The 24,086-nt window shown below is 54.1% G+C and overlaps 2 protein-coding genes and 2 long non-coding RNA genes across 8 annotated transcripts in view; 1 reads left to right on the top strand and 3 right to left on the bottom strand.

Moving 5' to 3' along the window:
- Positions 1-5,961: 5,961 nt before the first annotated feature.
- On the bottom strand, positions 5,962-10,345 carry LOC116892370. The gene is made up of 3 exons (XR_004386949.1): positions 9,837-10,345; positions 6,784-6,900; positions 5,962-6,261 (listed from the first exon to the last, which is right to left on the bottom strand). It is a non-coding gene; the product is annotated as an uncharacterized LOC116892370 (long non-coding RNA).
- Positions 6,051-17,270, top strand: Capn12 (calpain 12). Its single transcript, XM_032894031.1, has 21 exons — positions 6,051-6,305; positions 6,875-6,944; positions 7,089-7,207; positions 7,452-7,585; positions 9,855-10,023; positions 10,488-10,562; positions 10,638-10,723; positions 10,803-10,877; positions 11,761-11,924; positions 12,008-12,240; positions 12,592-12,603; positions 12,781-12,989; positions 13,247-13,289; positions 13,370-13,429; positions 14,000-14,057; positions 14,373-14,443; positions 14,541-14,603; positions 15,083-15,161; positions 16,837-16,953; positions 17,039-17,097; positions 17,180-17,270. The coding sequence occupies exons 1-21, from the start codon at positions 6,069-6,071 to the stop codon at positions 17,204-17,206; spliced, it is 2,160 nt and encodes a 719-aa protein (XP_032749922.1). The 5' UTR covers positions 6,051-6,068; the 3' UTR covers positions 17,207-17,270.
- LOC116892369 lies at positions 10,430-13,061 on the bottom strand. Its single transcript, XR_004386948.1, has 3 exons — positions 12,824-13,061; positions 12,214-12,265; positions 10,430-10,711 (listed from the first exon to the last, which is right to left on the bottom strand). It is a non-coding gene; the product is annotated as an uncharacterized LOC116892369 (long non-coding RNA).
- Positions 17,271-17,543: 273 nt separating the features above from the next.
- Positions 17,544-24,086, bottom strand: part of Actn4 (actinin alpha 4) — a 69,332-nt gene continuing 62,789 nt past the window's right edge. For 2 of the 5 annotated variants that reach the window (XM_032894029.1, XM_032894028.1), the window contains exons 13-21: positions 22,869-22,977; positions 22,590-22,730; positions 22,320-22,502; positions 22,090-22,224; positions 21,205-21,384; positions 20,483-20,629; positions 19,478-19,543; positions 18,838-18,996; positions 17,544-18,727 (exon numbers count right to left, since the gene is read on the bottom strand). In XM_032894029.1, coding sequence (XP_032749920.1) covers positions 18,569-18,727; positions 18,838-18,996; positions 19,478-19,543; positions 20,483-20,629; positions 21,205-21,384; positions 22,090-22,224; positions 22,320-22,502; positions 22,590-22,730; positions 22,869-22,977 — 1,279 coding nt within the window. In that variant the 3' untranslated portion in view covers positions 17,544-18,568. Of the gene's footprint in view, positions 18,728-18,837; positions 18,997-19,477; positions 19,544-19,797; positions 19,879-20,482; positions 20,630-21,204; positions 21,385-22,089; positions 22,225-22,319; positions 22,503-22,589; positions 22,731-22,868; positions 22,978-24,086 lie in introns of all 5 variants that reach the window. The other 3 variants (XM_032894026.1, XM_032894027.1, XM_032894030.1) reach the window with 2 other exon arrangements.

Raw genomic sequence — 24,086 nt, 5'->3', positions numbered from 1 at the left:
CTCCGCTCTGCCATTCTAAAAGAAGCCATGCCTGAACAATGGAGATGTTGCCTTCTAATTAATCATCCTTGAGATCTACTGACGCCAGGTCCTGCCCTGGCCTTGAGAAAGCATCAGATGTCTCACGTCTCTTTGCTGATCCTCAGCTGCATTCAGCACAGTCTGTCTGTCTGTCTGTCTGTGCTAGGCTGTTTAGCAGCAGAGAAGCATTTGTAACTAGATCCCAGAGTGTCAAGATCAGTCATGATGTTTTGGCCACAAACAGGGAGGATAAAAAGAAGTCCTGGCTCAAGGAGACCTTGCCTCCCATGTTGCAAGATGGGTCTTTGAGAACAGTGTAACAATAATCCTTTTGTTTGTCCTCCTTGTCCTCCTGCTCCTCCTCCTCCTCCTTTTCTTTTTATGGCTTTTGGAGACAGAGTTTGTCTGTGGAGCCCTGGCGATCCTTGAACTCACTCTGTAGCCCAGGCTGACTGTAACTCATGGTGCCTCTCTGCCTCAGTCTCCTCACCATGCCAACAGATCTGGGTAGAATCCTGGCTCTCAAGTGGCCTGGTGAGGCTTTAGGAGCCATCCTCTGCTTTGTGAATATGTGTAGTCACTCTGAGTCCCGGCACTAGAGTGCTTGGCCAGAGCGCAGCAAATCCTGGGTAGATCTCTTTGTAAAGCCAGTGTGGTGCTGCACACCTGTTATCCCTGTGCTCAGGAGGCAGAGGCAAGAGAATCACAAGTTCAAAATCATCTTGACTGTCTAGTGAGGCTAGCCTGAGCTACCTGAGAAGAGCTTGTCTCAAAAAACCCAATTCACTCGATGCAGGAGTTCAGTGGGTAAGAGAGCTCGTTGCTCGTCCAGAGGAACAAGTTCAGGGGATCAAACCTGGGGAGGGCTTCATGCACGTGCACGCTGAGCGGGCCATCTTTCTACTGAGCCACATCCCAGCTCTTGTGACAGGATCTCTTGCAAGGATCTTTTTTTTTTTTCCTTTTCTTTTTTTTGGAGCTGGGGACCGAACCCAGGGCCTTGTGCTTCCTAGGCAAGCGCTCTACCACTGAGCCAAATCCCCTACCCCCTCTTGCAAGGATCTTAAGCGTCACCTTGTCTCTCCAGCTCTTGGACACAGCCGCCTCTCAGACTGTTTCTCAGGATCTCGATCTGTTACACTGGGCTAATGCACATAAGTATATGCCATTTAAGTCACCTGCTAAGGGCCACCAGGTGCCCAGACGTGGGCCACTCATTCCCAGGGGAGTCAGTCAGACTAAACAGAAGCCAAATGGGAACAGGCTTTGGTGGCACACTTCTGTGAGTCCAGCACTCAGGGCACTGAGGCAGGAGGATGGAAAGCTGGAGACCAGCACCTTCACATCAGAACCCTGTCTCAAAAAAGCAAACAAGGGCACATGAGTCCAAGTCACCAGGGCGTGTGACCCTGAGCAGGCACCCAAAGCTTCAGTGCTGTAAGCGCAGAGATGGGGGAGGAGCGGAACGTGAGTTTGTTGGGCCTGCTAGTTGCCAGCCTAGCTCCAGGGTCAGTGAGAGAGCCTGTCTCAGGGAACAAAGCATGGCGTAATCGAGAAGAACGCCTTACATGCTCTCTGCATACTCTCTCTCTCTTCTCTGTCTCTCTCCTGCCCCCCCGCCTCACACACACACACACACACACACACTCACACACACATACACACACACTCACACACACACACACACACACACACACACACACACACACACACACACACACACACACACACACACACACACACACACACACACACACACACACACACACACACACACACACACACACACACACACACACACACACACACACACACACACACACACACACAACCACACACACATACCACACACTCTCTCTGTCTGTCTCTGTCTCTCTGTCTCTCTGTCTGTCTGTCTGTCTCTCTCTCTCACACACACATACATACACACATGCACACACTCTCTCTCTTTCTCTCTCTCTCTCACACACACACACACACACACACACACACACCCCACACTTTTCTTTCTGACAAGGCCTTACTACATAGCCCTGGCTGGCATGAAACTTGCTGGGTAGCCCTCATCTAGAACCCACAGAGACCTACAGCCTCTCCCTCCCTAACTCTGAGATTAAAGGTGAACCTCACCAAGCCTAGCCCACACAAGCAATATTTTTTAAGTAGTATTTTTTCAGTTTGTGCGCATGAGTGTTTTGCCTGTTTGTCTGTACTTGCATCGAGTGCTAAAAGAGGCCAGAAGACATCACCAGATCCCATGGCTGGAGTTACAGACAGCCGTGAGCTTCCCTGTGGGCTCTAGAAACCAAATCGAAGGTCCCTGGGAGAGCAAACCGTGCTTCTAACCACTGAGCCCAGTCTCCAGCCCTTGCGACTACTACCAACTTTTAAAAAGCTGAAAGGGGGGCTGGGGATTTAGCTCAGTGGTAGAGCGCTTACCTAGGAAGCGCAAGGCCCTGGGTTCGGTCCCCAGCTCCGAAAAAAAAAAAAGAAAAAAAAAAAAAAAAAAAAAAAAAAAAAGCTGAAAGGGCAATTATGACAAGGGCTTCCACTGGTCAGCTGTCACAGACACCAGCCTCACTGGGTGGGCATGATGGAGTTCAGAAATGGCTTTCCATTTGTGCGTTCATTGGCTTATTAATTAGCAGAGCGGATGCTAGAAATGGGTTTGAATTGATGAGTCGGTATGCAGTGTTGGCTGGAATATTTTAGATACTCCTGCTCTTCTTTGAGCAGATTACAGGGATCAAGTGTACCTTGGGGACTGGATGTGCACTGTAATGACCCTGCCTTCGGGGACAAGTCTAGGGCTCTCATTTCTAGGGCTGTCAGAATATGGTTTTCCAAGGACATGGTTAAGTTGACCTCAAATGAACCTTGTATGAAAGGTGCATTCATAGCACTAAGCTCCGACCTCATCAACTTACAGAACTGGTTGTGTGGCTGCTGGTGCCTGCCTGTGTCATCCTGGGCCCTTCATCTCAGCTCTCCTCACCTGCATTCCGGCTTCATTTCCAAACGCGTGTGGCCAGCTCCATGTGTAACCAAGAATGACCTTGCTGACCCTCCTGCTGTCACCTCCTGGGTGCACCACCAGGCCCAGGGCTTCACACATACTGGGCAGGAACATTACCAACTGAGCAACGTCTCCAGGCTCCAAGCACTGGCTTAATGCCGTGAGCTAAGCCTAATTAGTCTTGTGCGAGCATCAGCTCTATCTGGTGGGCATTGGCAGCTGCCAAGAGCAGGAGGTGGCCAAGATGGATTCACTACTGGGTAATTCATTCCGAGAAAAGTCTTCATGACAGCTGAATGTGATGGTTGGTGCCCATCTTTAATCCCAGTACACAGGAAGCAGACGCAGATGGAGCTCGATGAGTTGGAGGCCAATTGTCTGGTCTACACTGTCTTCCAGGCCAGTAAGACAACCCTAACAAACCCAGCTGGGTTTCACCACATCTGAACAGCTGGAGTATGGTTTCACCCTTGGAGGAGTCGAGTCTACTCATCGCTTGACTGTGCTTGTACGCCACCCTTATCGATAACTGCGGGTAGTGTGAGTGTTGTTTCCTGCTTGCATTAAGCAACTCGGCAGCAGTGTTGTTTCCTGCTTGCGTCAAGCAACTCAGCAGCAGCGAGGAAACAGGCTAGCAAAGATTAGAAAGATCAGCATTGGAGGCGTGGTTGGGCGTGGTCAGGGCTGCTGCACTGTGATTGGTGGGTCTGTGTCCGACGTAGTCTGAGGGGAGGGGCCATCTCTTACAGCCAAATGACTAGAGAATAAGCCACAGAATCTAATATCAGACAGGTTTCTGGGTTCCAAAGAGAGCTCGGCAATAGAAGTTTGACTAGCGTGTAGGGGTCTCCACATTTATCTACAGCCTGGCCAAAAACAAAAACAAAAACAAAGAGGCAGGAAGAGAGGGAGAAAGGCAAACACAAACACTCACTGCTATTTGTAGAAACCGAGGCACATGGAGTTTATGTGTCTTAGCCCATAGTCCTTTGTCCCCCAGTTTAGCCTAGGCTGGCCCGGAATTCAGGTTCCTCTGACCTCTCCCTCCCAAGAGCTGGACTCACAAATGTGAAGCTTCATACATCCAATTGGAAGTGGCAGGGCTGAGACTTGAACCAGAAACCTGTCACATGAGCTTTGTGTGATCCCCGCAGCTCCACAGGAAGAAAAATCTGTGGGATTTTTCTTTGTTTTGTTACTGGGTCTCTTCTAGTTTAGGCTGCCTAGCGTTTGCTCTAAGCTATAAGCTAAGACTACCCTAGAACTTCTGATCCTCCTGCCTCAGACTATCCCTGCTGCTGGTCATGGAGCTTGGGAGGGAGGGAGCTGGATGAAGATGTTGAAAGTTGGAGTTGTCAACATCTTGGCAACATTCAAGTGACTAGTCTCCTACAGGGCCAGAGGCGCTGAAAGGCAAGCGTCTGCCTCGCCAAGGATCCTCCTCCATCTGCTTCACAGAGCCTGTTCAGCTTGGAAGGGGCCCCCGGCACAGGTGAGCCCACATTCACAGCACAGAGCAGAACCTATTTTCTGTAGTCAGCCTTGCCCGGGTGACCTAGCCGTGGTCTGCCTTCCTGAGATCTAGCAGAGTGAGTGGGAAGGAAACCAGGAGTTGTGTTTTATATAAAAAGAAAAGGGGTTGGGGATTTAGCTCAGCGGTAAAGCCCTTGCCTAGGGAGCGCAAGGCCCTGGGCAAGGCCCTGGGTTCCGTCCCCAGCTCCGGAAAAAAAAAAAAGAAAAAAATGAAAGAAAGGGAGGAAGAAAGGAAGGAAGGAAGGAAGGAAGGAAGGAAGAAAGAAAGAAAGAAAGAAAGAAAGAAAGAAAGAAAGAAAGAGTGAGCCAAGGCTATGCTTGGTAGAGCATGGTATTGTGATGGGGGAGGGGGCCTTGATGGCCCATGCTGAGGCAGCCCTTCCCCTGAGGGACCACCATACAACGGATATAGTGTAGAATAGAGTTTATTTAGGGCATAGGAAGGGGAGTTGAGGAGGGAGGGGAGAGAGAGAGGGAGAGGGTGAGGGATAGGGAGACGGAGAGACAGAAGGAGGAGGAGGGGGAAGAGGATGAAGAAGAGGAGGAGAGAGAGAAAGAGCAGAGAGTAAGAGAGTAAGAGAGAGAGGAGGGGGCAAGCAGCCCCTTTATACATAAAGCCAGGCTTAACTGGCTGTTGCCAGGTAGCTGTGGGGTGGAGACCAGAAGGAATTCTAACACAGGGTGCTAAGATGAGTGGCCAAGGCCACACGTGGGCTACAAAATGACACAGAAGGACCAGAGATGGGAGACAGAATCGAATGTGGAAGCTGGGTGTAGAGGCGCAGGCTTTTGATGTCAGGCAAGCAGATCTCTGTAAATTCAAGGCCAGCCTGGTCTAAGGAGTGAGTTCCAGGACAGCCAAGGCTACCCGGAGAAACCCTGTCTGTCTCCAAGAACCCAAACCAAAGGAACAAAAGAACAAAACCCACCACCACCAAAACAACAATTACACCCGAGATCCTGAGGGCAAGAGAACTTGGGAGCCCAGGGCTAACCTCGGAAACTCAGCCAGACCAGGTCTTAAAATAAGACGTTAAAGGGTCTTGGAGACGTAGACGTAGCGGCAGGCATGCTTGCCTACCATGTAGGGAGGTTCGATCCTCAGCTCTGTTTCCCTCAGAGCAGCAGGAAGCAGTGGGGCCGGGTTGGGCCGAGATGTGGCAACAGGAACTAGCACGCAGAAATACACCCCCACGTTGACCTCCTTCCTGGCACTCCCAGAAGGATGGCTGGTCCTTCTAGGCCTGCCTGCCTTTTGTGTGCTGCTGGTCATTAAGCTGCTAAACTGGCCACAACTGAGGGCTCCACGCCCCAGGGAGGAAACCACTGAAGAGGCGTCCCTGCTCCCTCACACCCCAAACCATCAATTAACATTAACAAGAGAGAATGTTCCTCGATGCTTAAAGACCCCCAACAGGGTACAAATGGAACAGAAGCCCCGCCTCATGACTCAGGAGGTTAAAGGGCTTGGGTCCTTCTGTGCGCCCAGAGTGTCCGGATGGCGAGTGGCAACAGGAAGGTCACCATCCAGCTGGTGGACGACGGGGCCGCGGCTGGAGCTGGGGGCCCACAGCTCTTTAAGGGTCAGAACTACGAAGCCATCCGAGCAGCTTGCCTGGATTCCGGGATCCTGTTTCGTGACCCTTGCTTCCCTGCTGGTCCTGATGCCCTTGGCTATGACAAGCTGGGACCTGACTCAGAGAAGGCCAAAGGGGTGGAATGGAAGAGGCCCCATGTAAAGTGGGGCTGGGCTGGGAACTGGGTCTGAGGGAGGAGGGGGCAGCCTGGATTATTGATTTCTGGGTCTGAGGGAGGAGGGCCAGGGCCTGGACTCTTGGTCTGAGGGAGGAGGGCCAGGGCCTGGACTCTTGGTCTGAGGGAGGAGGGCCAGGGCCTGGACTCTTGGTCTGAGGGAGGAGGGCCAGGGCCTGGACTCTTGGTCTGAGGGAGGAGGGCCAGGGCATAGACTTATAGGTCTGAGGGAGGAGGATCAGGGCCTGGGTCTATGGGAGGAAAGGCCAGAGTTTTGAGCCTGAGGGATCAGGGCTAGGATATGGACCCTTGGGTGTAAGAGAGGCAGACTGGGGTCTAGACCCCTGGTTCTGTGGAAGAGGGAATGGGGGATAAGAGCAGGCTCAACCACAAGGTTCAGGGGTATCCAGGAAGGCGAACTCCCACCCACAGACCTTCCCAAGGTTGGAGGCCCTCATTACCTGGGATACTGGTGTCAGGGGCCCAGGCCTCTGACTTCTCTGTTGCTCAGGCCTTCCCTTAACCAGCTTCACCAGAGCCCTAATCTTGCAGGAGTTTTGTGCTGAGCCCCAGTTCATCTGTGAAGACATGAGTAGAACAGATGTGTGCCAGGGCAGCTTGGGTGAGCCCCCTTGTGACCATCTGGAGCCCCCAGACCCAGGACTTGCACAGCTCCTCTCCTGTCCCCTGGCCCCATGTCTTCTTTCTTCGGTTTGCTGGTCTCTGGTCCCCTGTACCTAACCTGGGACTCTCCTCCTCCTCCCAGGAAACTGCTGGCTTCTAGCAGCGGCTGCCTCTCTCACGCTGTATCCCAGACTCCTGTACCGGGTGGTCCCCCCTGGGCAAGGCTTCCAAGATGGCTATGCCGGGGTTTTCCACTTTCAGGTAGAACTCAGTTCCTCTCTCCATGCCTCAGTTTCCCCCATGGTATCATGATGGCATAGGCATGACCGTTACCATTCTCTCCCCACCCCAGCTCGGGAGGTGGAGGTGGGGGGGACTGGAATTCCAGAACTTGGGAAGTGGAAGGTAGAAGCGGGGGGGGGGGGGGTTGGAGGCAGGATTCAGGCAGGGGCCGGCTCCTGCCCTGTTTTGTTTTTGGTTTTGTTTTGTTTCGTTTTTTCACTAGCTCTGGCAGTTTGGCCGCTGGGTGGATGTGGTGGTGGACGACAAACTGCCTGTGCGTGACGGGAAGCTGCTCTTCGTGCGCTCCGAACAAAGGAACGAGTTCTGGGCCCCTTTACTGGAAAAGGCCTATGCCAAGTAAGGACTCTACCTTCCCCAGAGCTCCGCCCCCTCCCGGCTGCAGCCCCACGAGCATGCGCAATCTATGTGGAGTACTGACATCATTGGGGGTCCTCCAGACACCCAACCTAGGACCCTAAATCAGGTCATATCCGCCAGGACCCTGGTATCACAGCAATCTCCTTCATTTTTTGGTATTGTCTTTTATATTTTATTGAGAAAGGATCTCATACAGCTTAGTTTGCCCAGGAATTAGCTATGCAGCCAAGGGAGACCCTGAACTCCTCCACCTCAGAAGTGCTGGGGTTTCAGGCGTGTGCCGTCACACCAGGATTATGCGGGGCTGGGGCTCGAACCCAAGGTTTCATGTATGCTTGGTAAGCCCTCTACAACTGAGCCACAGCCCCAACCTCTGTTCACTCACTTATTGTCTTGCTACGTAGGCCAGATTGGCCTAGAACTCACTTCTTTGTTGGGCTCCTGTGTACAAGAGCCTGACTAAAGTTAGGGAATGTGTGTGTGCTGGAGATGGAACCCATGATCATGTGCATGCAGAGCCACACTCCAAGCCCCTCACTGGGGGATTCTAGGTAGGGGCTCTGCCACTGAGCCACGCCCCCAGCCCCTCACTGGGGGATTCTAGGCAGGGGCTCTACCACTGAGCCACACCCCCAGCCCCTCACTGGGGGATTCTAGGCAGGAGCTTTACCACTGAGCCACGCCCCCAGCCCCTCACTGGGGGATTCTAGGCAGGGGCTCTGCCACTGAGCCACGCCCCCAGCCCCTCACTGGGGAATTCTAGACTGGGATGTAAGTTTCAGCCTGTGAATCTTCTAATCTTATTTATTTATTTATTTATTTATTTATTTATTTATTTATTTATTGTTCTTCTAGTCAGGGTTTCTCTGTGTAGACCTGGCTGTCCTAGAACTCGCTCTGTAGACCAGGCTGACCTCAAACTCCTAGAGATCTGCACCATTACCCAGGAGAATCTTCAAATCTTTTTTTTTTTTTTGGAGCTGAGGACCGAACCCAGGGCCTTGCGATTACTAGGCAAGCGCTCTACCACTGAGCTAAATCCCCAACCCCCAGAATCTTCAAATCTTAAAGGCCTCTTCCTCTTCTGACATTTTCCACAAACATTCCTAGAACCCCACTGATACTCATATTTCCCAAGGATCCTGAAATCCCACCCATCTATCCAGGCCCTGGACTTGCCAAATCCTATTCCCTCCAGGGCCTCTACCCTCACACAGTTCCTCATGGTCCTTTGAGACATCTGCCCCACATCCTCTCCCATCTCAGGCGCTGGAAGGCCTGACAAGTCCCCATGGACATCCCCTTCACAGCTCCCAGAGCCTCAAAGGGTCACAGAGGGTTGACAATTTGGGCCAGTTCCTTCCATGGCTTCCAGACTGCATAGTTTCATGGACCCTAGCGATCACAGGCCTAGCATGTGTCAGAGGCCCCAATCTCATCTCTGAATATTTCAGGGATTGAGCCAGGCACAGTAGGCCTACAGCTATGATCATGGTAATATTGAGTATGCTGAGGCAGGAGGATTGCAAGTTTGAGGGCAGATTGAGATGCATAGTGATACCATGTCCCAATAAAACCAAGCCAAACCACCCAATTACCTGAGCATGGCAGAAAATGTCTTTGTTTCTAACACTGAGAGCAGAGGCAGGCGGATCTCTGGGACTTTGAGGCAAATGTGGTTCTCAGAGTGAGTTCTTTCTTGGTCAGTCAAAGCTTGGTCGCAAAGACAAGAGGGAGGGATGGGGCCTGGGGGTAGGAATCTGTAGGGATGGCTCAGTGTTGTGAGCACTTGTCACTCTTCAGAAGACCTGGGTTTTATTCCCAGTCACAACCGTGTGTAACTTCAGTACCAGGGTTCTGAGGCCTCCACAGACACTGCACACATGACGTGTGGTACAGAGACATACACGCAGGCAAAACACATACATATAAAAAATTATAGGGGTTGGGGATTTAGCTCAGTGGTAGAGCGCTTGCCTAGCAAGCACAAGGTCCTGGGTTCGGTCCCCAGCTCCGAAAAATAGAAAAAAAAAAAATTATAGACGGGGTTGGGGATTTAGCTCCGTGGTAGAGCGCTTGCCTAGGAAGCGCAAGGCCCTGGGTTCGGTCCCCAGCTCCGAAAAAAAGAAAAAAAAAATATAGACACATACACACAATCGGGGATATTTCCTGGGGACCCCTACTGATAGAGCTCCCAGGCCCGAGATGTTCCTATGTCCCTCAGACCTACCTCTACCTGCTCCAACAGGCTCCACGGCTCCTATGAGGTAATGCGAGGAGGTCACATGAACGAAGCTTTTGTGGACTTTACAGGAGGCGTGGGCGAGGTCCTCTACTTGAGACAAAACACCCCAGGTGTCTTTGCCGCCCTTCGCCATGCCCTGGCCAAGGAGTCCCTTGTGGGTGCCACTGCCCTGGTGAGAGCTGAGCTCCTGTGTAGACCTCCACTAGGCCAGCGTAGTCGGGGATGAGGTGGGAGGGGAGCCTAGCATCCAGTGTCCTTCTTACCTTCTGCTGTTGTCCCTCAGATCCTCAATGGTAGATTCTAGGCTAGAGCCCTCCATGTAAGCTACATCCTTCCACCCCCTCCATTTTACATTCCTTCCCAGGCAGGGTCTAAGTTACCCACACTGGCCTTGAACTTGTGATCTTCCCGTATCAGCCTTCTGTGTAGCTGGGATCCCAGGCCTGTGATGCAGAGCCCAGGCTTCCCCCATCTCCTTTATTTTACCCCAACTGTTCGCCCCAGCACCCTCTCTGAGTCCCTTGGCATTTTATGCGGCATGGAGAGCTCGGGGTCGGAAGCATGAGGCTGGGTTGGGATGCTAGGGAGAGATGCTTGTGTCTCCCACCCGACGCTCACAATCTTGGCCTCCTCCAGAGTGATCGGGGTGAGATCCGCACAGATGAAGGGCTTGTGAAAGGACATGCTTATTCTGTCACAGGCACACACAAGGTGAGTTAGACTAGGCTAACCCTTCCCTCTGTAATGATCCCTCCACACCACCCTCACTACTGACATTGTTTTCAGATGTCTCTGGGCTTCACCAAGGTGCGGCTGCTGCGGCTGAGGAACCCCTGGGGCCGCGTGGAGTGGTCCGGGCCCTGGAGTGACAGGTGGGAGGGGCTTGGGATGGGTGGGGGCGTGGCCATGGGCGTGGCCCCACATGCCTTCCTCTCACATTGGTTTCCTCAGCTGCCCACGCTGGGACATGCTCCCCTCTGAGTGGAGAGATGCGCTGCTTGTGAAAAAGGAGGATGGCGAGTTCTGGTGAGTTTTTAGGGACTCACACTACCTGCGGGAAGTCCGCTGGGACAGGAGCCTTAGAACACAGGGGCCAGAAAGGACACAGAGAAACTCCTGGGATGGATGGGTCATGTTGCACATGTTGCAGAGCAATGGTCCCTATCAGCTGGGATTTGGGGATCCGAATCTTTTTTTTTTTTTTTTTGCAAAGAAAAAAATGGCCGAAGCAGGGCAGAAGCAGTAAAATCAGGACTACAAAGGACATTGTTTTCAGAGGGAGAACACTGAGATTAGGTTAGCCTAAAACTCACTATGTAGACCAGGCTAGCCCCGGACTTTTTTTGACCTCAGCTTCCCCAAGGCTGGAATTGCAGGTATGAGGGAATCTAAAGGAATTTGGAGTCAGCGATTTTTTGGGGGGAGGTTTAATGGGAACAGAACCATATTTAGGGTGAGCTGGGGAGGTTTAGTGACATTTGGGGCTTTGCATATATTTAATTTAAAACTATTTTCCAAGTTTTATATTGCTCTATTGAGTGTGCATGAAGCCCACTACGGTGGTGAGAGGAGTCAGTTCCTTTTACTCTGGGATACTAAGGTTAAAGCCTCGGGCTACCAGGCTTGTAGAGCAATAGCTTTTATTGTCTCGGCCATCTTCCCAGCCCTATTTGAGGGGTTTCTAAAGTTAGTTTGGAGAGATCGAGAAGTGTTTGTGAATCTTTCCAGAAGTGGGGTATTTGCGAGGCCTTGGGAGACCTTGGCAAGGCCTGAAGGATAAGGGGTGTCTGGAGATCGGAAGTTATTCGGTAGTGTTTAAGGAACTGGGGGCTTTGTGGTGGTGGGACACTTCTGAGGTTCCTCAAGCTGGCTTTGGGGTGCCTGGCACCTTTCATGGTTGGTTTTTCAGGATGGAGCTTCAGGACTTCCTTATGCACTTCAACACGGTCCAGATTTGTTCACTGAGCCCTGAGGTGTTGGGCCCCAGTCCTGCTGGTGGCGGCTGGCACATCCACACCTTCCAGGGCCGCTGGGTGCGAGGCTTCAACTCTGGTGGGAGTCAGCCCAGCGCTGGTGAGGCCTGGGGACCCCTGAGAAGCACACTTGGGGGCTTGTGGCAGGGTGGGAACTCCACCACCTTCCTTCTTTTCCGTCAGAAAACTTTTGGACCAATCCCCAGTTCCGGCTGACACTGCTGGAGCCGGATGAGGAAGAGGATGAAGATGATGAAGAGGGACCCTGGGCAGGCTGGGGAGCTGCAGGGGCACGCCCAGCGAGAGGAGGCCGAGTCCCCAAGTGCACGGTCCTACTGTCACTCATCCAACGCAACCGCCGGTGTCTGAGAGCCAAGGGCCTCACCTACCTCACTGTGGGCTTCCACGTGTTTCAGGTGAGGCCAAGGTCAAGCAGAGGGTCTGCAGGAGCAGAGGGTCACAGAGGCTTAAGGGCAGGAGTGGTTCAAAGAGGAGTGCCATTGCAGAGATGGTTGGAGACAGGGATTCAGGTGCAGGGAGAGAAAAAGGTTGAGGGTCAGCGGGCAGGAGGGGACCAAAGGGACAGAGAAGGGACGAGGGCACAGGTAGAAAGGAAAGGGTTGGGGAAGGGGTCAGAAGGGACCTAGGTCAGAGATGAGGAAACATTAAGGGCCCAGAAAGAAGGAGGGGTGTGAGAGGTGTGGAGGGGCAGGAAGGAAATCTGCAAGCTCCCCAACCCTCATTCTGTTGGCGTTTTCTTCCTGCAGATCCCGGAGGAGGTGGGTATCAGATGCGGCCACAGACCCACTCGAGGGCTTGGTGGCCTGTGCAGGAAGCCTGGGAACACGGGAGGGCCTGGCCAGACAAGTCTGTGAGCGTGGGGGGGAGTGGTGGGGGGTATCAGAGGGTTGGGTGGGGAGCTCGGGTGGGTGGTGGTCATGGCGTCCCGCCCGCAGCTGCTGGGCCTCTGGGACTCTCCGCGCAGCCGCGCGCTGTTACCGGGACTGCTGCGCGCCGACCGCTCGGTTTTCTGCGCCCGCCGCGACGTGAGCCGACGCTGCCGCCTGCCTCCCGGCCACTACCTGGTGGTGCCCAGCGCCTCGCGCGTGGGCGATGAAGCGGACTTCACGCTGCGCATCTTCTCGGAGCGCAGCCACACCGCAGTGTGAGCCGGTGCCTCCCTCGCCAAGCCTTACCAGGGGCACCCTGACCTCCACCCAGGAACCTCAATCTAGAATCATAGGTCCCGCCCCTGGCACCAAACCCCGCCCAGGGATCGCAAATTCCCGCCTCTGCATCCCCAGCCCCCCCCCCTACCCGGGTATTCCCCCCTCTCCCCAAAACCCCACTGTCCTTTGACTGTACCCACGTCCTCTGCTGAGACCCCCGCCTGAATGCTTTCTTTTTTACCGTAATTTGCAGGGAGATCGATGACGTGATCAGCGCGGACCTGGACGCCCTCCAGGTGTGGACTGTTGTGGGCGGGGACAGGACCCAGAGGGCGGATAGGGCTTTGGGAAGGAACTGAACTCTGCCACCCCACAGGCCCCCTACAAGCCTCTGGAGCTGGAGTTGGCACAGCTATTTTTGGAACTGGCTGGAGAGGTGAGAAGTGTCGGGGACTGGGGGTGCCAGGCCAAATGATACTGAGCTCCCCTTTCTCCTTCGATGTCTTAAAAAAACAACAAAAACCCAACCCAAACAAAAATTGTAGATCAGGATATCCAAGAACAACTATGTATCCTGTAGCCCAGGCTGGCCTCCTTCAGGTTACCTAATGCTGGGGTTACAAACCTGAACCGCTTTGTTGGGGTTTGGGGTGTCTTAGCCTTATTCCCACAATGCTTTCCTCTTTGTGTTCTGGGAATGCTCAAATTGCCTCAAGGTCTTTGCTGGGTCTGCACCTCCTTTCTCTAGACTTTCACATCCTCTGCCAGACTCAAACATCTTTCCCAAGTGCCGTCCTCTGTCGTTTGCCCACTGCGGGTTCCCACAGTGTGTCTCCCACCACTGTGCTGACCACTCTGGGGGACACGCCTGCCTCCTCTAGCTGAACCCTAAGAAGGCAGCCACAGATAGGCCCTCAGCAGGACGAAGCCCAGGACCCGCCCCAGAGTGGATGGCTGACGGCATGTTTTGAGCTGGTGGCCTTACAAACGGTTCTTCCCTGATTAGGAGGAGGAGCTCAATGCTCTCCAGCTGCAGACCTTAATAAGCATTGCTCTGGAGCCTGGTGAGTTTGGCCGGATGTCGAGGTGGGGGTTCCTGCAACTGGAGCGCCATGCCTATAGAGCCTCTATGTGTGATGAAGCTAGGCTTCCAGGCACAGGAAGCAGGGCTTCCTACATGGCTACGTGAGGGCCATGATCACTCGCAGTCCCCCTCCACTTCCTCTAAGAGGCGGAGGCTGAGGCAGAGAACCCCAGCTCGGTTGGTTTTTCAGGCATGAACGCTCAGCATCTACAAAATGCCCACGGCAGGGAGTTAGTCTGCAAAGTTCTTGCAATGTTGGCCTACATGCCAGGGGGGCTGGATTTCTTTTTTGCAGCTAGGAACAACACCAGGACCTCTGGAGAGATTGGGCTTAGGACCTGCGAACAGCTTGTTCAGTGTTTTGGGGTACGTGAGGTGGTATATGGGGAGGAGGGGTGGGGACGCTGGGGTTTTCCCTTGCCTTTTAGGGGACATTGATTGTAGCCATGTGTCCTCACTGCAGCGTGGGCAAAGATTGGCCCTATACCACTTCCAGGAACTCTGGGGCCATCTCCTGTCATGGCAGGTATGTGAGGGTTGAGAACAGCTGCCCTTCTCCTAGACACTGATGTCCTGTGGGTCACCGAGGGGGCACTGCCATCTTGGGAGTGAGGTGGATATAAAGTCCCTGTCACCTCACAGAGACCTTCTGATCTAGAGCAGTGATCTAATTGCTGTCCCAACAGCTCCCAACTCAGCTTCTTCCTTGCTAGGTGACCGATCCCGGATCTGTCACCTCTTTGTCACCTCTGCTTAGCTACTAATGGGTACTCCTTCAAGGGAGGAGCTGCAGTGTCCCAGAACTGATCATACTGATAACTCCCTGCTATTGAGTCCTCTCTAGCCTTCATGGGTAGATGGATTTGAACTTGTTCCCAGCAGCCTGGGGAGCTGCGGCCTGATCCCATCGTGTCCAGCCTCAGAAGCCCTCTTAGTTACTTCAGGGTGCGAGAGCATTGCTCTGGGGCTGGGCACGTGAGAGTGACTCCTGCCTCCATCCTCCAGGCCACATTTGACAAGTTCGATGAAGACACCTCTGGGACAATGAACTCCTGTGAACTGAGGCTGGCACTGACTGCTGCAGGTGTGGCTGGGGACCTGGAATGGCCATAGGGACAGCACCCAGACCTCAGATTCTTGTCTGCACCCCTCAGCTGTGGCCATCCCTAATGGGCTGCCGCCAGGGACCAGTGCCAATTTCCTCTGACCACTCTTTTCTGCGACATGGCTAATGTGTAGTATGGCAAGGAGCCCTCAGGGTGCCACTGGACAGCCACAGAACACCCCAGCACCTTCTGAGGCTACTGCGTTACAGCAGAGGAAGGAAACCCCACCCTAAGCCATGGGGAAATGTGTACTAGGGTGTGATTATGGAGATCCCAGAAGACGAGTCAGCTCCATGAACCGCTTGGGTTCACCTGCGACCACTAAGTAGGAGCCGGGGCAGGCAGGGGGTGGACGTGAGAGATGACACTATAAATATGAGACCTGGAGTGAGCCAGTGTCTGGGGACAGGACAGGGAAGACATGATCCCAGGAATCATGGTAGAAGGTGGGGGCCAGGGTGCTGAACAAGCAGTGGGACACAGGACCGAGGGAACTGGATTGTCCATCCACTCGTCCCAGAGTGCCAGGCACATGCCAAAGGTCGTTTTGGATAGGAGTCTGATCAGGTCTGCTAGCGAATTCTCTGCAGTTCTAACCGGTTGACCGAGGGCTCTTGGCTACCGCATCTGGGCCAGCAAATCTCAATACTCAAGGGTACATGAACATCAGAGGGACACCGACCTGCCTCAGGCCACCAGAGGCATGGTGTGTGTGGGGGAGGGTAGCATTTGTTGAATGAGTACACAAAGGTAACATACAAACTTTGACTGTGTGGGGCACATGGAAGTGGGGAGGGCCAAGTCCTTAGAAACCAGTTGCATTGTGGTTCTACAGCAGATGCGACAGAGCCAATGTCTAGACTTAGGAGTCACACTGCAGTGTTCTCCGGTACCCAGGCAGGGAGACAGTCCTTCAACCTTCGAAGGAGCAACCACAAAGGCTGCGCCTGCTGGCACCTTGAGAGGTAGCCTAAGTGACCTAAGTGTCCTGAAGGGCTGGGGATGCAGCTCAGTGGGAAAGCTGCTGCAGAGAGCCTAGCAGTGAGGGGCTGCGGGCAAATGCAGCAGAGAGAGCATGTGCTTAGCCTGTGCGAGCCACCCAGGGTTCCATCCCCAATACTCCAAAATAGCGACAAAACCCCAGCTCAGCTGGACAAAACCCCCAGCTCAGCTGGAGAGCGCTCATCCAGCCGATGCCCTGAGCTTTCTATCAAGTACCACAAACACCACAGGGTACACTCCTGGCACCTGGAAGGAGGGGACAGGAGACTCAGGAGCTGATGACCGCCCCTGGCTGTGTAAAAGGAGGTGGAAGCCAGCTTCTTTCAAACACAGCACAAAACAGCACACTGCATGGTGTCTTAGGTAAGGTACTTGCAACAAAAGTGTGAGGGCCAGAGTTCAGATCCCCAGCACCCACGTGAAGGCCAAGTGACTTCAGAGGAAGCTGGCTAGCTAGAAAAACTGGTCTGAGTTCTGGATCTCAGTGAGACCCTGCCTCAATGTATAAAGGAGTAATTGGTAAGATGCTTCAGACTGTACACTTGCCCACACAAGTGAACATACTACAAACACCCACCCCCAACATTAAAATGAGAAGCAACATGGCGCGGGGCATATGTACACACAGTAAACAAGGCGACCTCCTCGCAGGCTTCCACCTGAACAACCAGCTGACCCAGGCTCTCACCAGCCGCTACCGGGACAGCCGGCTCCGCGTGGACTTCGAGCACTTTGTGTGCTGTGCGGCCCGGCTCACCTGCATCTTCCGTGAGCGCCCACTCCTGGCTGGGCAGGGTGTGGGGGTGTGCACTAGGGCTGGCGCTGCGTGCTCACCCCGGCCTCTCACACACAGGCCACTGCTGCCAACACCTAGATGGCGGCGAGGGGGTCGTCTGCCTGACCCACAAACAGGTGAGCTGGCATGAGGGACAGTGCAGCCCTAGCTGCATCCCAAAGCCTCTCTGCCTCAAGGCTGCCTTTTCTTTCTCTTCAGTGGTCGGAGGTGGCCACCTTCTCATAGGCTTGAAGCTGAGGGAGGCCGCCCTGCTGCCCTGCTTGGTGCCGGTGATGGAAGACGAACATGGATGAGCAGGTGCCTGCTCGGCTTGGGCCCAACTTGCTGTCACACAGGTGGAGGCTATGGTGTCTGTCTTCTGGCTATGTGGTCCTGGTTGGCCTCACAAGTGCTGGGATTACGAGCCGGAGCTGTCCCAAACAGAACTATCTTCCTTCCTTTTACAACCTGTGCATGTCAGTCCCTGCATGGAGGCCCACAAACCACACACAGGCACTGGGCCAGTGAGCACTGCGAGCTCCCTGGGGAATGACAGGGACGCAGGGAGAAGATGACACCAGAGTCCTTCTTAAAAATATTACTTGTTTTATTCTCCCATCCCCAGAGGGTGGTTTATCCAGAAACCAAGAAAATAAAAATCAATCAGAATAAACTCAAGGGGGTGGGCGGAGAGAAACCCATTAACGACCAGGCAGGCAGGCCAGCGCCCACCTCCACCTCAGGAGGTCCCCGAAGACCCCTGCCCACCGCCATAAGGGGAAAATCAGGAGGGGGCTGGGAGGGCAGCGAATCAGCTATGTCTTCATTATGAGAGTGAGAGAGGTGGCAGAGATATGCAGCTAGATGGATATATATTTATATAATAAATCCGTAAGTTAATAAAGTAAATAGTAATTCTCTGGAAGGTTTTAATTTTTTTATAGGATTTTTTTTAAGCTTTTTTTTCTTTTTTTTTAAATGATTTTTTTGTTTGTTTGTTTCTGTTCCATTCTTTGTGTTTTGTTGGTTTTGGTCCTTAGAAAATCTGAGACTCAGAGCCCAGGTGAAACAAGGCCAGGTGGGCGGGGGCGATTGCCCCAGCAGCCACTGCGGAGGCAGAGAGGGGTTATGGCAGGTCCTCTGCTCCTGGTGTGACACAGGGCAGGGAGGTGGGAGGAGCCACTAGAATCTGGTCCAGGGGAGCTGGGTGCCCTCTGCTGGACTTCTTAGGGCAGGCGGTTCCTGGACAAGGCACATGGGGCTTTGGCCTGGATGTGAGAGGCTTTGAAGGGGCTGGCCTCAGGGGCAGAGGGGACCTGGGTTTAGAAAGATGTCTCTGGGGCCCAGAGGGGCCCAGGTGTCCGTTGTTCCTTTCATATAGGCTAAGAACTCACAATACAACATATATATTTAGCAGACCAGAAGCACTGATCGACAAGCCTCCCTCTCCCCTACCAGACTGAGAAAAGAGGCCTGCCTAGCCCCTGCCTGCCTGACCCCCTAGAAGGACCACAAAGAGCTCTTTGCATAGATACTGAGTCAGGGTGGGGCAGGGCTCCTCAGCCCCTCCGGGAGGCCAAGGGAGTCTGTTCAGGGTGGCTGAGGGCCTCACAGGTCGCTCTCCCCATAGAGGGCTGTAGAGAAGGACTTGTAGTCAAGGGCGCCTGGAGCAGCATCAGGCCCCTGGTAGGGCGCCATGCGGGCGATGCAGTACTCAGCCTGGTCAGGGGGCAGCTCTCTCCGAAGTTCCTCAGCAGTGATGAAGTTCTAGAGGCAAAAAGCAGGACTCTGAGCCCCCCGCCCTATCCTGCCCATTTGACCCAGCACCCAGAGCTGGCTCAAGTTTTGGCCTCCAGTGCTTCTGTGGTCTTGCTCACCTTGTCCCCGGCCAGGACCTTGAAGGAGGCGATGACCTGATCGGCGGTGTCTGTGTCTGTGGTCTCCCTTGACATGAAGTCAATGAAGGCTTGGAAGGTCACGAGGCCACTATGGTTGGGGTCGACCACACTCATGATCCGGTTGAACTCAGCATCACCCTGTGGGCAGGGGGAGGGCGAGGGCACAGGACTCAGTGGAGCTGCTTACAGACTCAGTTTTGGAAGAATTCAAAGACAGAAAGGCTGGCAAATAGTGCTAGACCTTGAGTTTGTTCCTTGGCCTCCCCCACCCCCAAAAGTCTAGGGAAGCAGAGGATTGGGTTCACTGTCCCAGCTCTGGCTTAAAGTAGCTCTGTGAGTGGGGGAAGAAAGTGAGAAACAGAAAGAGAAGGGAGAGTGGGAAGACTGTCCCCTAGACACTTGTAGGAAGAGGTGGATTTTGTTTGTTGGGGATGGGGGTGGGGTGTCCACTGGAAGGACCCCAGTCCCTCCAGTGCAGCAGAGCAGAGAAGGAGGCGAGCAAGGCCTTGTTGCACTGCAGGGTGGAGGAGCGGCCCCAGGAAGATATGGAAGCTCAGGAGGCAGTGAGGGGGCTGGGGAAGGAGGAGGAGCAGAGGCAGGGGAGGCAGAGGCAGCATACCAGGCTGTATCCTGTGGAGATAAGCAGAGCCCTGAAGTCATCTGAGTCCATGCTGCCTGTCTGCTTCTGCTCCCAGGACGCAGGCATAGCAGAGGCCAGGCCCAGAGTAGGCCCCATGTGCACAGCGGACAGACAGGACAATGGAGAAGCGAGGAGCCAGGAGGCCCAGAGACCAGGTAAGGGGGAAAGTGTCCAGAGACATGAGGGAGGAGGCAAGAGAGCCAGGAGACAGCACAGAATGGCAGGGGAGTGGTGAGAGGGAGGGGAGAAAAGAGAAAAGAGCAGTTAATGCCAGTCTGCTGGGGCTGTGGTGCGCGTACCTGCCGGTCATTCTCCACGTCGTAGCCCAGGCTGATGAGGCAGGCCTTGAATTCCTCAGGCCCCAGTGCCCCGCCATGGTCCTGCCGGGAGGCCATCGAAGGCGGGCGTACAGGGGTGATGCAGAGACCAGGCCACGGAAGTGGGAGAGGGGCCAGGCCACATGCAGTGGGCAGGGGAGGAGGACACATGGGAAGGGAAACACACAGTTAGAGGTGATGTAGACAAGCTCGTGGCCAGGAATTCATGGGGCACAGGTCTCCATGGCCTCCGTAGGAGTTGAGCAGGCAGCGCGCAGGACCAAGTCTGGGGCTCAAAGATAGAGAGGAACTTTCCCTGCCTTCCGTGCTTACAGGGAAGCCTATGAGGCTACACACTGGGACTCACAGAAGCCAAGTGGCTGTGGTACTGGGTCAAAGGTCGTCTGGAGACAATCAAACTCAACACTCAGAATTCTTCAAGAGGCTACCAGTCCTAGATCCGAATGTTTAAAACTCTGCACATGGCGACCAGAGTCCTGGGACCTCTGCCCACCTGGCCTTGTGTGTATTCTGGGTCCTGCTCATTCTATGGACAGTGGCTAATGGGATGGATGGATGAGCGGATGGAGAGGTAGGAGGGACAGAACAATGGGGAGACGAAAGGCCAAGCTCTGCCGGTATGGGGTGGGGTGGGGGATGGGGTTACCTTGTCAAAGTGGTTGAAGGAGGCCCGGAACTCCTGCATCTGCTCCTGGCTGATGCCCTTGGCATCTCGGGTGAGGATCTGATTCTCTACCTCGTTGATGGTGCGGGCAATGGTGGTGAGCAGCTGCTCCCAGCCCACACGGAGGTGCTGAGGGAGGAAGAGGGGTGACTGGATGGATGGGTGGCTGTCCTCAGCAAATTAAGGTCTGGGGAGAGGGGGTCCCGTATCTCCAGCTGACAGGGGACACAGGACCTTTGCGAATTATGGGCCTCACTTACTCCATACAGATGTGGCAGATGAGCAAAGGCCAAGAGGCTTGGGACATGTGACAAGTCTACAATTATGCTGGTCACTGCTCCATACCCTCCCTAGTCTGCTGGGCTGTCCCAATGTGGCCTGGACTTGCTGCTTGGGTAAGGCTCAAAGTGCTGAGTTACAGGAGGGTGTGAATATGACCCTTTCTGGGTCAGGTAATTCCAGAATGGAACTTACAGAACCCCGGTTTTTCAAAGGTCTATATACACTAGTTTGTAAAGGCGATCTCCCTCTGTATGTAGTCCAGGCTGGCCTAGTAGAACTCCTCCCATTCCTCCTGCCTCTGACCCTGACTGAATTCTGGGATTTGGGCCATTTGATATGGTCCACACTTTTGGTAACTTCCACATGGTTTTAGAAAGGTGTGGAGTGTGTGGTGGCCATCTCTCCCTGGCAGTAGTACGCACCTCCATTGTGTAGTTGGTGTGCTTGTTGTCGAAGATGAGGGCCTCCTGGATGAGCTGGTGCTGCTGCTCCAGCAGGTCCAGGTTGGGCTTGTAGTCCACAATGCTGCGCTCGTACTGCTTCAAGTGACTCAGCTGGTCTTCCAGTGTCCCGTTCATCTCGATGGAGATGCGCCCAATCTCCTGCAAGGGGGGACAGACCCCAGGAGTGATGCCAGTCCAGGCTGCTGTGTCATCTGGAATGCCTTTTGGTCCACCCCACGCTTTGGTGTTGGGAGTCTGCTTTACACACATCAACCTCCCTCCCCAGCTACTCTTGATCCCTCCCTCCCTCCCTGAGGCCCTGCACTGTGACAGACAAAGGGAACTCAGGGAGGACAGACCAATCGATTGGGGAAGGTGCCTTCACCCTACGACAACTTAGAAACAAGAACCTAAAGAACAAAAGGAGGACAAGGCCTCTGGCTGTTGGTGGAACCCCCATGCCCATGGCTCTCCACTGCCTGGCACTGAGCACTAGGGCAGTGGGGCAGGTAGAGCTGCTACCGTACAAACTACCCCATGCCTGTCAGGAGTGTCTCTAGGTACTGTGTTGCTCATAGCTACACACTACAGCCCTCACAAGGGTCTAGCACAGAGCGGTGAACAAAAGAGTGGAAGGCAAGCCAGCGCTGCGCTCAGATCATAGTCAAGGCCCAAACCAGTTCTAGCCCATTGTTAGCCAGGCTTCCGCCTGCTTGGTATTCCCTCTGGGCAGTCCTATGAGGTCAACTGGGGTGAGGTCAGATCTACCAAGCTATGGAATCTACTGCCAGGGCCACAGGGAGAACCCACATGACTCTCTCGGCTGACAGGTAGCCTGGGTTCAGTGGGGTGGGGCAACCTTACCTCCATCTTGGTCTGGATCCAGGGCCCCACCATATTGGCTTGGCTGGCAAACTGTCGACGAAGGTGCTCATTGGATTGCTGCTTGCTCTGCTCCTCCAGGAGTGCATGGTCCCGCTTTGGCACCAGCTGCTGCACCTGTAGTATGTGCAGCCCCAGAGGTCAGGGGACAGCTCCCCAACCTGGTCAGTCCAGTCCAGCCCAGCCCAGCCCTTGCACATCAGCCTGCCCACCTTCTCCCACTTGGAGTTGATGATCTGGGGTGTAACGGTGGTATAGGGGTTGCTGCCCGACAGCTTGATGTGATTGCTCTCAGCGATCCTTTGGGCCTCCTTGTGGATGGCCAGGATGGCCTCACGCTCCCTGTCGGCATCTGGCAGAGTGGACTTGAACTGGTCGTGGGCTGAGATCAGGCCCTAGAGGAAGAAAGGGAGTGAAGAATGCAGCCTGCCTCTCTTGGGGTGGGGTGGGACTGCCTTTATAGAGGGTGTGGTGGGGCGGACCTCGATCTCCTCGATGGTGTGGACGATGAACATGTCCTGCAGGTCCTCCATGGCACTCTCCATCCAGTTGTTGAAGGGTGCGGCCCGCTTAGCATACTCCAAGTGTAGCTGGTCGATGGTCTCGAGCTGTTTCTCTGTTTTCTGTAGTATGCAAAAAGGGATGGGGACAGGGAAGCTGGGCGGCCGGTAAGTAAATACCTGAGGGCCTCTAAAGACACACCCCTAAAAGTCCCCAACATCCCTAGGGCGTCAGGCTCCCTAGTGACCCCCTCTCCTCACCTCCAAGGCTTCCCTGCGACTGTGGGTCAGAGAGCCCAGGTTATCCCACTGGTCACAGATCTTCTGGCACCGTGTGTTGACGTTGTGGGAGTCATAGTAGTCCAGTTCGCTGTGGAGCAGACAGAGATGAGACCCAGCAGACGGGTGGGGGTATGCATAGACTCCGCCCCTGGCACCTCAGGCCCTGGTGCAGGGGTCAGACTGGGGCAGGTGGGTGGGTGGGAGGAGCTGAGTTTCCTTTTACTTTCAGCTATGACGTCAGCACAGGCACAGCCAGGCTACTCTGTGTCCCGCCTATGCACTCATGGAGGGTGGAGATCAACGTCAGTGTCTCCCTCAGTGACCCCACCTTCTCTTCCCATTTAGACAGAGTCTCACTGAAAAGTCCCTTCCCCTTACACTTTGAGCACTGGGGTTGAAGGTGTGCACCCCAACACACCCACCTCAAGCTTACTTCATTATTAGCGTGTACATGCACACACGTGTCAGAATGTGTGTGTGAAGATGAGAGGACAACTTTCAGGATTTGGCTTTGCCTCCCTCCCCCTGTGTTACGGTTTCTGGGCTTCATACTTCAGGGCTGGCTGGCCTAAGAGTTCCTGGGAAGTTAGAGGCGCCAGGGTTACAGGGTTACAGCTTTCTGTGGGATCAGGAGAATGAACTCCTGTTGTCAGGGTTGTGTGGCACCCACCTCTCCACAAGGCCTCTCACTGAACCTGGAGCTCTTGGGACCCTCTTATTCCCACCTAACCTGGGCTGAGGTTACAGGCATGTGCCACCCACCATGGAGATTTCACATGTGCTCTAGGGATACAAACTCACCCTCATGTTTATCCAGTAAACCTTTCACCTACTGAGCCTTCTAAGCACATGTGCTCATGGAGGACAGGAGGGACCCACTGGACCTGCAGCCCCAGGCAGAGCCGGCAGATGTGGGTCCTGAGACCTGAACTCTAGTCCGTGGGACAGTGCACCTTCTCAAGCACTGAACACCTCTCCAGCACTGTTCTCTAAAACGCTTCTACATTTATTTACTTATTTGTTTTGCGTGCCCGTGTGTGTAGGTCAGAGGAAAATTTGTGGAGAGGGTTCTTTTCCACTTTGTAGATCTCAGGATCCAACTTGGATCTCCAGACGTGGCGGGAAATGCCTTGACTCACTGACCCATTTTCCTGCTCTAGGCTGCAATTTTAATTTTACCAACATCTAGCAGAGATG

This window comes from Rattus rattus, chromosome 2 (genome assembly GCF_011064425.1).
Source record: "Rattus rattus isolate New Zealand chromosome 2, Rrattus_CSIRO_v1, whole genome shotgun sequence".
Classification (NCBI taxonomy): domain Eukaryota; kingdom Metazoa; phylum Chordata; class Mammalia; order Rodentia; family Muridae; genus Rattus; species Rattus rattus.
Note: the sequence above shows the minus strand (reverse complement) of the source record. Positions and strands in the feature narration are given on the sequence as shown.